The sequence below is a fragment of the Anabrus simplex genome, chromosome 2 (genome assembly GCF_040414725.1).
Source record: "Anabrus simplex isolate iqAnaSimp1 chromosome 2, ASM4041472v1, whole genome shotgun sequence".
Taxonomy (NCBI): domain Eukaryota; kingdom Metazoa; phylum Arthropoda; class Insecta; order Orthoptera; family Tettigoniidae; genus Anabrus; species Anabrus simplex.
Window position 1 is genome coordinate 611,519,289 of NC_090266.1, and position 15,060 is coordinate 611,534,348.

At 37.4% G+C, this 15,060-nt stretch overlaps 1 protein-coding gene across 1 annotated transcript in view; it reads right to left on the reverse strand.

Moving 5' to 3' along the window:
• The window catches only part of lt (vacuolar protein sorting-associated protein light), a 343,814-nt gene that overhangs the window by 135,234 nt on the left and 193,520 nt on the right, over positions 1-15,060 (reverse strand). The window contains exon 11 of the mRNA XM_067139250.2: positions 11,738-11,916. Within this exon, the coding sequence (XP_066995351.1) occupies positions 11,738-11,916 (179 nt within the window). The remainder of the gene's footprint in view (positions 1-11,737; positions 11,917-15,060) is intronic.

Sequence of the window (15,060 nt, forward strand, 5' to 3'; positions counted from 1 at the left end):
TAGCTCCAATAAATGATATAAAATTTCCTCAAATTGTTCGTTGGCCTGAAAATATTGAACAGGTTCCAAGACGGACATTCCTGGAATCATTAATGAGCAGATTTTCTCTTACATACGTCCAACTTTTCCCCTTAAAAGCTCCATGAACTTTTCCCAAGTCAAATATTTACATCCAACCATTTATTTTGTCTTGTTTTTTCAGACTCTCGCTAAATGCACCAAAAAGAATCTCTTCCCTCCTTTCTATTTCTTTCAAAATGAACAACTTTGTTTCTCTTGACACCATTTTAACAATTCATGCCGAGTTTGCAATTTCGTAACAATTAAGTTTGGCGGCTGAATATCGTTATTAGCAGCATCTGATTCCTAATGACAGACCAAGGTATGTCAAACTATCGCGGAACATATGCGAGGATCATAGAAGAACAGAATGGGTGATAGTAACAGAGTAATTTCCTATCATCAAAGAAATAAACTGAAAAATAACATTGTAGCATTAAGAAATTCACAGAAATATTAGAGTTCTTTGAATCTTTGCTGCATAACTTACCCTAAAATACGATATTACGATAAATGAGACAAGCATAACCTAATTCAACGAATGGAATACGAAGATAAACAGCTGATTCATGTTATGACCTAGTATGTTTATTGATATGTCGTCACTTGTGAAACTTGTAACGCTGGACGAGTTGGCCGTGCGGTTAAGGTCGCGCAGCTGTGAGCTTGCACCTGGGAGATAGTAGGTTCGAACCCCACTGTCGGCAGCCCTGAAGATGGTTTTCCGTGGTTTCCCATTTTCACACCAGGCAAATGCTGGGGCTGTACCTTAATTAAGGCCACAGCTGCTTCCTTCCCACTCCTAGGCCTTTACTGTCCCATCATCGCCATAAGACTTATCTGTGTCGGTGCGACGTAAAGCAAAAAAAAATGTAACAATTCACTGGTAATATAAAGGATACTTTCAATCTTTTGTGGAACAGAAATGTATAACTCCAGTACCCACACTAGTAACTTCTAACGTACAAGACCATACTTTCATGGAATAGGCCCCAGGCAAACAAGTCTCAATATTTAAGCGAAAAATATATATACACACTGTCATAAGGAATAGCAATCCATTAACATACTTTTTTGTTTAAATCTTACTCTAGATACTTCTTAATGTTAATCATACAATTTGGATCTTCCCTAAGGAAAACACACTTCATTTTGAAAGCTTACAACTTCATAGCAACACAATGCAACATAACATAATGAGGGTATGTATTTAGTCTGAGAACCTGTTTGCTGATGTGTGTAAAGGTCACAAATTAGAACTCAAACTGAGAAATGATTAGCCATCCCAGAATTATCCCAGAGTTGGTTAAGATGAGTTCAATCAGTTTGATTAGTTTTGGCTGCAGTCCAATATTTCTTAATATTTTCAATAGTGAAGGTCTATGAATACAGCCATACGCCTTCTTAAATTCTACAAATGTTATTGCAAGAGGTTTGTTTTGTTTTCTGTAATGTGCCATAACAAATTTTAATGTAATGATTTGTTCTGCACAGCTTCTCCAAGGTCTGAAGCCTCCTTGGTATTCACCTAGTTCTTGCTCTAATTCTTCCTTAATTCTGCCATACAGGATTCTAGCAAATATTTTGTATGTACAGTCCAAGAGAGATATAGCTCTGTAGTTATCTGGATTGCTCTTATCTCCTTTTCTGTGAAGCGAGTGGATGATAGCTGTTGTCCAGTGTTTGGGAAAATGTTTTGCTGTCCATATTTTCGATAGAGCCATGTGTAGGGAGATTCAAACTGTGTTACTGGCATATTTTCACACTTCTGTAAAAACTTGATCTTCTCCGTATGCCTTATTTTCTTTCATCTCCTCGACTGCTGTTTCCATTTCTTGGAATGTTGGGGGTGGGTTAGGTATTCAGGTTTGGTTTTTATTGTGGTGTCTGTGTTAATTTTTAAAAGTTGCCTTTTGATTGTCAAGTTCAGAGGGGAATTTTCTAAGCCATTCCTCATTAAAAAAATGGTTCAAGACAGGGAGATAGTTTGCCACCATTGCTATTCAACTGTGCTTTGGAATATATAACAGGGGAATGGTACAAGGATAACCCAAAAAACATAAAAATTGGAAGATCAAAAGACAACATAACCTTAAATTGTCTGGGATTTGCTGATGACCTTGCTCTCCTATCTAACAATGTTCAGAAACCTCGACAACAAACTAAATCACTACAGGAAATAGCACGAAAAATTGGCCTCAAAATATCCTTTGAGAAAAAAGAAATCATATTAACCGACCCACCACTCGCAAAGAAGATCGAAGTAGAACAAAAAATCAAAATTGTTGACAAATTTAGACACTTAGATGAAATTATAACATACAACCTTAACAAAAAGCAAACATGGCATAATAAACAAATTAACCAAAGATCAATATGTCACCAAAAACACATAAAACAAGAAAGATCTCTCAATAGCTACAAAATTAAAGCATTATAAAACAGTCATACAACCAGAAATAACATACGCTAGTGAAGCCATTTTCAAAACAACTAATACTGCAGCAATAGACAGAATACTCAAAATAGAAAGAAGAAGAATCAGAACATGTATAAACAAAAAATACGAAGAAAATGGACACTGGAGATTAGTTTCTAACGAAACATTCTACAAAGAAATAGAACCGTTAATGAGCACTATCAGAAAAAAGAAAAAAAATCTCATTCTTTGGTCACCTAATTAGAAAACCTGAAAATAGAATCAGCAGGATAATAATAGAAAAATTGTGAAGTAAGGGTAATATTAAGTGGATTACAGAAATCAAAGAAGATATGAGGGAACTACAAATCACATGAGAGGATTTAAAAAACAAGACCCACAGAATCAAGACACTCAAAATAACAACACACCAGACTACAGACCAAGATCAACAGACAAATCATGGGAAGAGTGATTCAGATGAGGCCATAAAATGTAAAATAAATATATAATAATACTAATAATAATAATAATAATAATAATAATAATAATAATAATAATAATAATAATAATAATAATAATAATAATGTTACCATATGTCTCCGTTTTCAGAGAGTTTATAATTTATTAACCCCTCAAGCTGTTCAACATTAATTGTACATCTGGTGGAATATATTTCCTCAGACGGTTCAACATACCACAAACGGTCGGTGCAGGCGGAAGTTAGAACGCCTATCTCTCTCTCTCTCACACACACACGCACCCACCCACCCCTGCCCCCCTTATGAATCGAGAAGTTGTGTACTATCATGCCATCTCCTTTTCATAATTAGAACTAAAACTAAACTGATCAATATATGTTACTTTTGACTCATATCGATCAGGAACAGAACGTGAAATGCACTCTGATGAGTTTCAAGGAAGCTGCTTTAGAAGGTATCACGTCATTTTATGCCATCTCAAGAATGCTTTGTGAACTACATCTAACATGAAAACTCTTGCCACTTATAAAGGGGAAGTACCAAAAGCAAATATTTCGCAGGTACTTTTTGTTTTGCACACTACAGGCTACTCAGCTGCAGAACAATGGCCGGGCCGTCACCTTCGTTTTACAGGCTCAGAGATTAGTCTTTTAATACATGACAGTAGTGAAAGTGATATATCGGGAAGCAATATTTTCGGTAGTGATACGACAGTGACTATGCAAACCAAGAGGTTACTGCAGAAGTGGCAAATAGTGCAGATGAAAAAGAAACAGCTTCAGCTGTGATAACTTCGTCTGCTGTTCACTGGTTATGGCAAGAGGTAGATTTCATCACGAGCAGACAAAAGATCATCCTCATTGTTCCTCATTGGTGTGCCGGGTACCAAAAAGCATTTTGATTCTGTTTTAGATGCTTTCCTGCTGTTGTTTGGCGACAAAGTGATCGATCTAATTCTTCAAGAGACACATAGGTATGCAACTTATACCCATGTTTTGATTCCATGTTGGCATTAACTCAACTAAGGTTGTAGGAAGGTAAGATTCCTCTTTCAACCTTAGTTGAAATAGGTACGTGGCAGAATGTATATTTGGCACGGCCTTGAAACCAAGGTCTTGCATCAGGAAGTGGGAGCCATTGACAGGGGAGGAAATTTGTGTGTTCTTGGGGCTTGTAATACTGATGGCGATATTGCAGAAACCCACCCTGAAGAGCTATTTCACCATGGATGGAATTTTAGGAGCCCCTGCATTCTCTCAAACAATGGCAAGGGACAGGTTTGAACTCATCTTGCAGTCTTTACATTTTGTTGACAATTCTACACAGGATACATATATGGGGCCTAAAAAGGATTTATGAAATGTGGAACTTACCCAAATTGTATATTTATGCAAATATTATGGGTGGTTCTGGACAAACCTGAACTGCTGTTCCTGAAAAATATTGATAATGATTTTGGTAAGTAGTCCTAAAATGTTCATTACATTATGAACTTTTTAACTTGGTGTCTAACCATCTGTTGAGCTTCAATTTAAATACCACCTGGGAAGTGAATAGCTCAGGATTATAGCTGGCTTGAAGGGTTGATCAAAATTAGTTTTGGCAGGCTGAAGAACCTAACAGTTTATAAATCAACTGAATCGAAACTGAAAAGAAATGGCTTCAGTTATACATACACACACACATACATACATTATCATTATAGACCGTTATGCCTTCCAGCATTCAGGCTTCAGTTATTACAACAAAAATTCTTATTTAACGTTGTCGTTAAATCAGGTGTATGTGAAGATGATACCTGTGATGCTGCTCTTTTATGCTTTAATGACACACTTGGTACTGCTGGGAATGGAGTAGATCGTTGTGTTGAATTATCAGCATCATCAGACTCATATGTGCCTTCATTCCCTCCCCCGCATTCTTGGTCCAAATTTGTGAGAGTTCACTAATAATAATAATAATAATAATAATAATAATAATAATAATAATAATAAGGATTCTAGGCCCAAAACTCACCAACGGAAAATGCCAACTCAGAGGCAGACATGAAATCAAACAATACACAAATATTCACAGTGACATTAGAAAACGCAGGCTAAGATTCTATTGTCATATTAAAAGAATGCATCCAGACGGACTTACCAAACAAATAGTTGAATTCTATGAAAATAGGAGTAAGGCTTAAACAGACACAATGAAATGGATTGGCAAAATTAAAACCGATTTGAAACAGGAAGGAATTACACTGGCAGATGTCCAAAACAAGGTAATTTTCAGATCCAAAATTCATAAATGGTAAGTTGACCAAGAGGAAAGACCAAGGAAGAAGACTGGAACAACCTGGTTTAAAGACAGAAAAGAAGCCCACAGTAAAAGAATGAAAGAAATATGGGCAAAGATGAAGGCAAATGCATGCCTCTAAGTACGTTGCATAGTCTTAATGGGCTTATTCACATGCATATATATATATATATCATAATACATCATTTTAAGGATAACCTACAAAACATTTTAGTTTAGCTCCTGTAGAAAAGGTTGAGAAATTCCATTTGCATTTCAAATCTCCAACTTTTAATTTTCTTGGTAACCTGGCCACTCGCAGATTTTGTCCCGTACAAGGCTCTTCTATAATAAGATCGGAGCAAGTCCATTTATTTTTGCATTCTTCACTTGAAACTATCACGTAATTAATCACTTCAGCTTGGCCTAAGCGATATCTCCCTGAAAAATAATAACTTTCTAGACGAATAATGAATGCTTTCAGAATCTTACCGGTGACGTTGAGTTGCACTGCAACATCCTTCGATATTTTGTCTTTTAAATGATTGCTGTCATAGTCTCTGTGCTGCAAATTATAAGAACATTTGTGTTGCTGAGCTAAAACTATCACTTGTCAGCACCGGCTTTCTTAGGAACAGGTATAACAAAATTCTGCCGAAGATCAGATATCTAGGTGTATAAATATTAAGAGCTCAGATGGAAAGCCACTTCTAGGGAAAGACAAAGCAGAAAGATGGCAGGAACATATCCAACAGTTGTAGTATCAAGTTAAAAATATAGATGATTTGGTTCTGGAACAAGAAGAGGCTGTTGATGCTGATGAAATGGGAGACCAAATTTTGAGGTCAGAGTTTGACAGAGTTGTGAAAGACCTACATAGGAACAAGGCACCTGGGATCGATTACATTCCCTCTGAATTACTGACAGCCTTAGGAGAAACCAGCATGGCAAGGTTATTCCATTTAGTGTGCAAGATGTACGAGACAGAAGTGCCATGTGATTTTCGGCAGAATGTTGTTATACCTGTTCCCAAGAAAGCCGGTGCTGACAAGTGTGAAAACTACTGCACCATTAGTTTAGTATCTCACGCCTGCAAAATTTTAACACGTATTATTTACAGAAGAATGGATAGACAAGTTGAAACTGAGATGGGAGAAGATCAATTTGGCTTCAAAAGAAATGTGGGAACACGAGAAGCAATCCTGACTTTATGTCTGATCTTAGAGGAGCGAATTAAGAAAGACAAGGCCACGTACATGGCGTTTACAGATCTAGAAAAAGCATTCAATAATGTTGATTGGACCAAGCTCTTTGAGATTTTGAAGGTGATCGGGATCAGATACCGTGAGAGGAGAATTAGCTACAACCTATGCAAAAATCAATCTGCAGGGATAAGAATCTAGGACTTTGAAAAAGAGGCAGGAATCCAGAAAGGAGTGAGGCAAGACTGCAGTTTGTCCCCTCTCCTTTTCAATGTTTACACAAAACAGGCAATAAAGGAAATCAAAGAGGAATTTCGAATGGGTATCAAAGTTCAAGGAAAGGAAATCAAAACCCTGAGATTTGCCGGTTATTGTTATTCTATCTGACTCTGCAAAATATCTGGAGAAACTGACGAATGGTATGGACAGAGCCTTGGGTAAGAAGTACAAGATGAAATAAGTAAGTCCAAAACAAAAGTAATGGAGTGCGGTCGAACAGGGTCAGGTAATGCAGGAAATATTAGATTAGGAAATGAAGTCTTAAAGGAAGTAGATGAATACTGTTACTTGGGTAGCTAAATAACTAATGATGGTAGAAGTAAGGAGGACATAAAATGCAGGCTAGCACAAGCAAGGAAGGCCTTTCTTAAGAAAATAAATTTGTTCACCTTGGACACTGGAATTGGAAAGATGTTTTAGAAGACTTTTGTCTGGAGCATGGCATTGTATGGAAGTGAAACATGGATGATAACTAGCTCAGAAAGAGAGAGAACAGAAGCCTCTGAAATGTGTTACAGAAGAATGCTGAAGGTGAGATGGGCAGAAACAATCACAAATGAAGGGATACTGAATCGAATTGGTGAGAGGAGATTAATTTGGCTAAATTTAACCGGAAGAAGAGAGAGAATGATAGAGCACATTTTAAGACAGCCAGGTCTTATACAGTTGGTTTTTGACGGAAGTGTAGGTGGTAAGAACGGTAAGGGTAGACCAAGGTACGAATATGACAAGCAAATTAGAGCAGATATAGGATGTAGTAGTTATGTAGAAACGAAAAGATTAGCACAGGATAGGGTGGCAAGGAGCGCTGCAACAAACCACTCTATGGACTGATGACTCAAACAACAACAACAATGGTCAGAATCAAATTCTCTGCTTCTTACTGCCTTGAAGTTAATTTTTTTTTTATTAATTTTTATTTTTTATTTTTTTATGGCTACAGGGTCCAGCTGAAATTCACGTAGCACTGGATTTAGAGATATTCATGTTTTAGCTTTCATTGGAAGTTACTTGAAGGAAGTCTACATCAACTTAAACTGAAAGACTGGATATTCTCCTACTATTGGTCTATAAATACTTTCTCTTCCTATTTGGGCACTGAAATCTCCTAGTATCACTACATTAGATTTTGGAAGTTTAGATAGTAGGTCATCCAAGAAACTCCAGAATTCTTCTAGTTTATTTTGATTCCTGTTGTTGTCTTCATTTATTGGTGCATGACAATTAACAAAGGTATATTTTTTATTTTTGCATTTAAAAGTGACGACAATCTTTCAGAGCTAGATTTGATTTCTTATACAGTCTATTAATTTTTTATGTACATAAAGCTGTACCTAGATGTAGCATTCTATTCATAATTTTGATCGCAGGTTTACCCCTTAAAGATTTAGTCATCTTTTGTCTCTGTCACGTTCTCATCTAAATATCTGGTCTCTTGTACCGCTGAGATTTTAATATCATTTCTATCTAGAAGTTCTAATTCTCTTGTTTACCAACTGTTAGCAAAGAATTCTGTTTGATTTTAAGTCTGGAGGGATTCCAATGCACTGAATAACGTAAGGTGGATTTAACTTCCGAGCTGCCATTTCGGGTAGTGCTTTCTTACAGCGGCTTTTCCATTCTAGAATTCAATTTGTTTTATGTCACACCGACACACATATGTGGCCTTAATGATGGTACAGCCCCAGCATTTGCTTGGTGTGAAAATGGGAAACCCTCGAAAACCATCTTCATGGCTGCCGACAGTGGGGTTCGGACACACTATCTCCCGGTTACAAGCTCACAGCTGCACGCCCCTAACTGCACGGCCAACTCTCTCGGTCATTCTGCAATAGAGATGGGAGTTACATATCGTAACATGATACTGTATCCTAATCCATAACAGTAAGCTGTTCCAGAAATATTATTTTCCTCCGGAGACCCTAATACAAAAGTAACTCTCTCAGCAAAACCAAGGAAAGGGTAGGGAGTTTATGATTGGCTGACAGATATTAGGATATATACAAGATATATGATATAAAATCTTTTAATCTAATAACCAGACAATCCAAGCATTATAGATGGCTCATTGATCATAATCCAGAGGAACTGTTGTCTACACAAATTGGTCAATAAAATGGTCTTCTACCTATTTACACTTTATAACAATACACTAGAATAAAATCATCTGGTAGTGTATTCTTGTAAAGAACTCTCATAACAGAATGTATAAAAGGTTTTATATATCTCTTCAAGGCCAGTTGTATAATTTTAACAGCTATTGAGATATAATTAAAAAAATAAATTTTATCTGAAACTCGGTGCTATGATTAATTGTATGCACAGTTACAAACATTTAACAACGCTAGGAGATATACATGTACAAGACTGTATGTAGAACAATTTATGTCTTTTCTAGAACCTTATAAAGAGGTATTTAGTCTTTGTTTTTCAACTATCCAAATGTTTTATGATATAATACAATTTTAAATAACAAGGTTCTGTGTTTGTACATACATATATTACAAATATTCTAATGTAACTAGTAAAATGTCCTGTAACTTCCTCCTAGGCTAATGATGGCACATAAAATTGCTGAAACCGGTACCAAAAATGACAACAAAACTGTGACGTTTCAATAATTTCACATTTTTTTAATAGTACTGAACAGGTGGAAAACCCTACCTTTATCTCTGACTGTAAATCTTGTTTCAATACGGACCAATAATGAAATTTTTGAGGTTAAAAATGAGTGATATGCAGAAAAAAAAAAAAACACTAGACAAACCACTTACACTTACACTGTTGTTTACCACATATTCACAACCGTACATGACGCGAGACGATTTAGGAGCCTTTTATACTGACTTTACAGAGCGAGTTGGCTACACGGTTTGTGTTACGTAGCTGTTAGCTTGTATTCGGGAGATAGTGGATTCTCAAGATGGTTTTCGGTGGTTTCCCATTTTTACATCAAGCAAATGCCGGGACTGTTCCTCAGTTAAGGCCATGGCTGTTTCCGTCCTAGTCCTGTCCTATCCTATCCCATCGTCACCGTCGGTGCGACGAAAAAAAAAAAACAAATAACAAAAAGTGTAATGGGTTAAAATCTGCTTACTTCTTGCTTGATAGGGCTATTTCCTCAAGAACAATTCCACGGCATCTGAAGTGTATATGACACTTGTTCATCAACATATTTTATAAAGTCTGGTCCTAGTGTTAGTTTAACCACAGATCCTTGGACATCTATGAATGCACATAGCTACCTAGCAACCACGACGCTTTTTATAAATGAAGGTTTTGAGGTATTGGTTCTCGGAATGTAAATGGGTCCTTGCAAACACCTTTCTAGGAATAGTTAAGAATGCGAGTGACAAGCTGGCGAAAGGGGCAGTGGGAGAGAAGAAAGCGAGATGAAGATATAGTATTGCTATTTTATAAGTACTTACTAAGGTGCGGTTAGGGACTACAAGAAACAACAGGTATAAGAGATGTTAAGTTGACCAGCAACTTGTATTATGTTACTTTTATATCCTAATACTCCAACCTAATACTACAATGCAACAGATACACAGGAACATGATAATAGAACGTACCCATTTGTCCCATCCCTATTCTACAATTGAACTTGTTTGTTCTCAGGGTAGGAATTAAGATTCCGAAATAAGATCGGATTGTTAGTCCAAAGCGATTCGTCTTCGTGGTTGATTCCACTAGGTTCTTCTGCTCTCTCAACCATAGAGAAATAAAATTCTTCTTTTGCCCTTGAGATTGTTTACCAGTTTACTGATGACCTCATTTCATCCACGGGTGTTTATTTGGCATCGCCTTATTCACATCTGTCCTACATATCTACAGGAACTTCTCCTATCGGCCATATGGAACACGCCATGTCGGGGTTAAGGTCCCCCTCCCCACTGTCCTATGTAGGGTTATGTTTAGCCTTTATTCAATTCAGATCCAAACTCCCACATACGCTAACCGGGCAAGGGAAAATGAATTTATTTTTTCAGTTTTTGAAACTCACGCCATATCTTTATGTAAGCCTATACAAATCGCAACGACACAAGATTGCAACCTCTACACACTCCAGAAGACCACGTAGTGCATTGCTGCCTGCTTGCCGAGTAGCTATGTGCTTCTTGTGGGAGCTCATTATCACCATAGCAATCATTGTACTATAATAAACATGATATTTTCAAGTGAATAAACGTAATTCATGTAAAAGTTCTCCCCTTCTTCATTCACTTTTTTTTTTATTTGTACACCATTCATGATCCCATATTTGACAATCTCTATTTATTCAACTGCCAAAACTAAAAGCATGAACATATTTAGACATTTTTTCAATTTGGAATATAAATAAAATTAACATTTTAATTATTATCTCAATCTCATTGGCTGAATGGTCAGCGCTGAGGCCTTTGGTTCAGAAGGTCCCGGGTTCGATTCCCGGCTGGGTGAGGGATTTTAATCACCTCTGATTAATTCTTCTGGCCCGGGGACTGGGTGTTTGTATTTGTCCCAACACTTTTCTCTTCATATTCAGAGAACATACTACACTACCAACCACCACAGAAACACTCAATAGTGATTACATCCCTCCATACAGGGTTGACGCCAGGAAGCGCATCCGGCCATAGAACGGCCAAATCCACATGTGCGACACAGTTCACACCCGCGACCTCACATATGGGAAAAGCGGTAGAAAAAGAAAAGAAGAATGATTATCTCATAATACTGGGAACAATCAAAATGATTCATAAGCATATCATTAAAATTCAATTTTCTATTTCCAAGGGTAAGTGAAGTAATGAAAAGTAAAATTATATGATAATTGCACAACTCTTCTGCCAGCACTATTACAGTTTGGAAAATACTACATATTCTTGATTGTGATGTTTTTCTACATCTTAACATTTTCAAAAATTTAAAAAAACACAAGGTCATTTCTTGCAATTTTTTGTCTGACTTCATGTGAAATATCCCATACAGAGCATATAAAATACGTACATTTGATCATAACTTCTACTTACTTCAAATACATTGCCAGTGCTTTGTCATATTTCTTCTCATGAGAATATAAAATGGCCAGAGCCTCAAGAAGTAAAACATTATCCTTGTCATTCACAAGCAAATGCTCAAGTACAGCATTCACAACAGCTGGAACATTGAATAAAGTTGGAGGCCAGTCCTTTATAAGATGTAGAAAGCCCTAGAACAAAAGAGACAAGAACTAAAAATAAAATACCTGACTGCCACTAGGAGGAAAGAAAAAGAGAAAGTGTTTGCATTGTGGAGCCTGCCATAAGCAAGTAGGCAATATGCCAGACTTTCCTGGAACCTTTTGATTACCCAATGAATCTCACAAGCTGTGAGCCCCTGAAGGGATAATCAGAATTCTAGTGTGATTTCTGGGAATGTGTGTAAATCTGAGTAATTGCCTGTAAATAGGAATGCGTAGTGTTGACACTTGATATAAAAATATTTAACAGGTGGAAAGTGCCATATGAAACAACATTCAGGAAGACTGTTAGAAGTGCCAGTACTCAAACCTCAGATATCCAAATAGTGCAGCTCCAAAATCTCACTATAGAGCAGAATTACAAACAACCATTGAGATAGGAGCCTTTACATTCAGCATATATCAATAAATTATCACACAATTCTACTAACTTTTCCTACTTACAACATTTAAAAGTAACAATCTTATCCTATACATAACACCTACACGACTCCCCTACAATGGGTAGGGTGACCCTAAGGGAATTGAATGCCATGAAAGATAAGTGCTGTTTGGAATGGGCTTTTTTCCTATAATAATCACATGAATAGGTTTAAGTTAATACATTCATGAGCAAATGAATTAGACACACCTAGCCAGCAGTGTGCAGCACCCCTTTTCACCTTGATGTAGGTGGTGATACGGTGTGACATGGACTGGAAGAACTGGGGAACTATACTGATATCATTCCACAACCTCCCACAATCCACGAGGATTGGCTGAAGCACAGTCCAAAGCATGCATATCCCTCTCAACAGCATCCCAGATGTACTCAGTAAGAGTGACATCGGGGCTCCTTGGGGACCAGGCAGGCATCTTCACATCTGTAGAGTGCTCACTCATGACCAACTACAATTCTCAGACCTCAAGGTAGGTTTTGATTATTGGCAATATGGCCCCGGGTGTGGGCAAGGCATAGGTTAAATGTGATCATGGATACGAGTTTAAAGAAAGTAATAATCATGAAATAGGTATTTCAAGTCCGCATGTGATCATAATTAGTGTTTTTTAATACTGATAAGGAAATATTTGCGTCGCCAGCTGCTTTTCTGTGGAAGCTCAAAACACCTGCAGGTCAATTATTTCATGTTTGAACGTGGTACCGTATGGGTTGTGTGTTTGTTTACCATTGTGTATGAGTGATGGTGTTATAATTATTAGTGTTTCCTTAGAATGCAGTGTGCATACATTAGGCTAACATGGATCGATTGTGTTGTCTACCTTTCTGAAAGTAATTCTATGGGTATGTCTGCCCTCACCGAAGGATAAGTCTTCGAGAGAAATGGATTCAGTGCATAGATAGCGAGAATTTTGTTATAAATAATGAAATTGTCGTGTGAATCAAACATTTCAACTCTATATTTCCCCTTGAGAATAATAAACCTATTCACATCCCTAGGAAATATCTTAAATTGTCACTTGAGACCTATCTGACCGTGTTCTATTGGCTTTCGCGTAACAATGTTTTACCTCAAGGAAGAAAGTGCCCTAAAGAGCATGAACAGCAACTGCCACTGACCGATGAGGAAGCGTGTAAACATTGATGTGAGGAAGATATGACAGATAATTTTCAGTCTTTTATGACAAATATGTGAGGCTATTCAACATGACTGCGAAAGGCGATAGTGATCTCAAGACCTACTGGAGATATTCCATCAATATGAAGGTGACGAGTGACCTAGAAGTACAAGTGAAGGATGTGTTTTTTTTTTTTTTTTTTTTTTTTTGCTAGTTGCTTTACGTCGCACTGACACAGATAGGTCTTATGGCGACGATGGGACAGGAAAGGGCTAGGAGTGGGAAGAAAGCGGCCATGGCCTTAATTAAGGTACAGCCCCAGCATTTGCCTGGTGTGAAAATGGGAAACCACGGAAAACCATTTTCAGGGCTGCTGACAGTGGGGTTCAAACCTACTATCTCCCGAATACTGGATACTGGCCGCACTTAAGCGACTGCAGCTATCGAGCTCGGTAGTAAAGGATGTTAAGGACAAGACAGCCTGAAGTGTGTCAGATAGAGAAAATGTGAAACTCTGGTAAATCATCTTGGTAGTTGTGAAGAGAAATGAGTGACAGAGTCTTTATTTTGGAAAACTTTCTGGAAAATAAAGCTCTTGTGTTAGCCTTTGAAAGTAACAATAATTAAATTGATGTGTAGAAGAGTGGTGTTCTTTCGACAAAAATGATATAAAGAAGTGTGTAAAATTTCTGGCCAATATTTTTATCAACATTTATACGAAGATCTCAATTGAAAAGAAATTATCAAAAGAAACTGCCAAGAAACTTCAAAGCAGGGAACCAAGAGGAATTGTTTGCTGGATGTGTGTAGTTCTAGTTATAGTCAACTTCAATACTGTATTTTGTTGAATGAGGCATAAGATAATGGGCATGCTGTCATAGTGTTAATAACTGGAAAACTAATCATTTGTTTGGTGTTGTATCAAATGTTTTAAAGTCCATATTCATGCCTTAAATGAAGTGAAATTAGTTAGGTGTTGAAAAATTAATGTTTGTTGCAATGCTTCTTCCTTTTGCCAGTTATTTAACACCACACTAACACATCAGAGGTTTTCGGCGACACAAGGATACGAAAGGCTTAGGAGTGGGAAGGCAGTGGCCATGGTACCCAATTAAGGTACAACCTCAGCATTTGCCTGGTGTAAAAATGAGAAACCATCTTCAGGGCTGCTGACGGTGGGATTCAAATCCACGAACACAAGCTATTCGACCCTGAGCATGCGGCAAACTCATTCAGTGTAAAGCTTTTAAAATCTGTTCAAAGCATCTTAGTCTTTTAGATGCCGAGCGAGTTGGCTGTGCGGTTAGGGGCGCGCAGCTGTGAGCCTGCATTCAGGAGACAGTGAATTTGAATCCACTGTCGGCAGCCCTAAAGATGGTTTTCCATTTTCACACCATGCAAATGCCGGGGCTGTACCTTCATTATGGCCATGGCCGCTACCTACCCAATCCTAGCCCTTTCCTCTATTTCTGTCCCCGAAAAAATGCACCTTTGTCACTCTAGTTTCACAGAATGTTCTATCCATTTTATCCATTTATATATTTTACTACAATATAG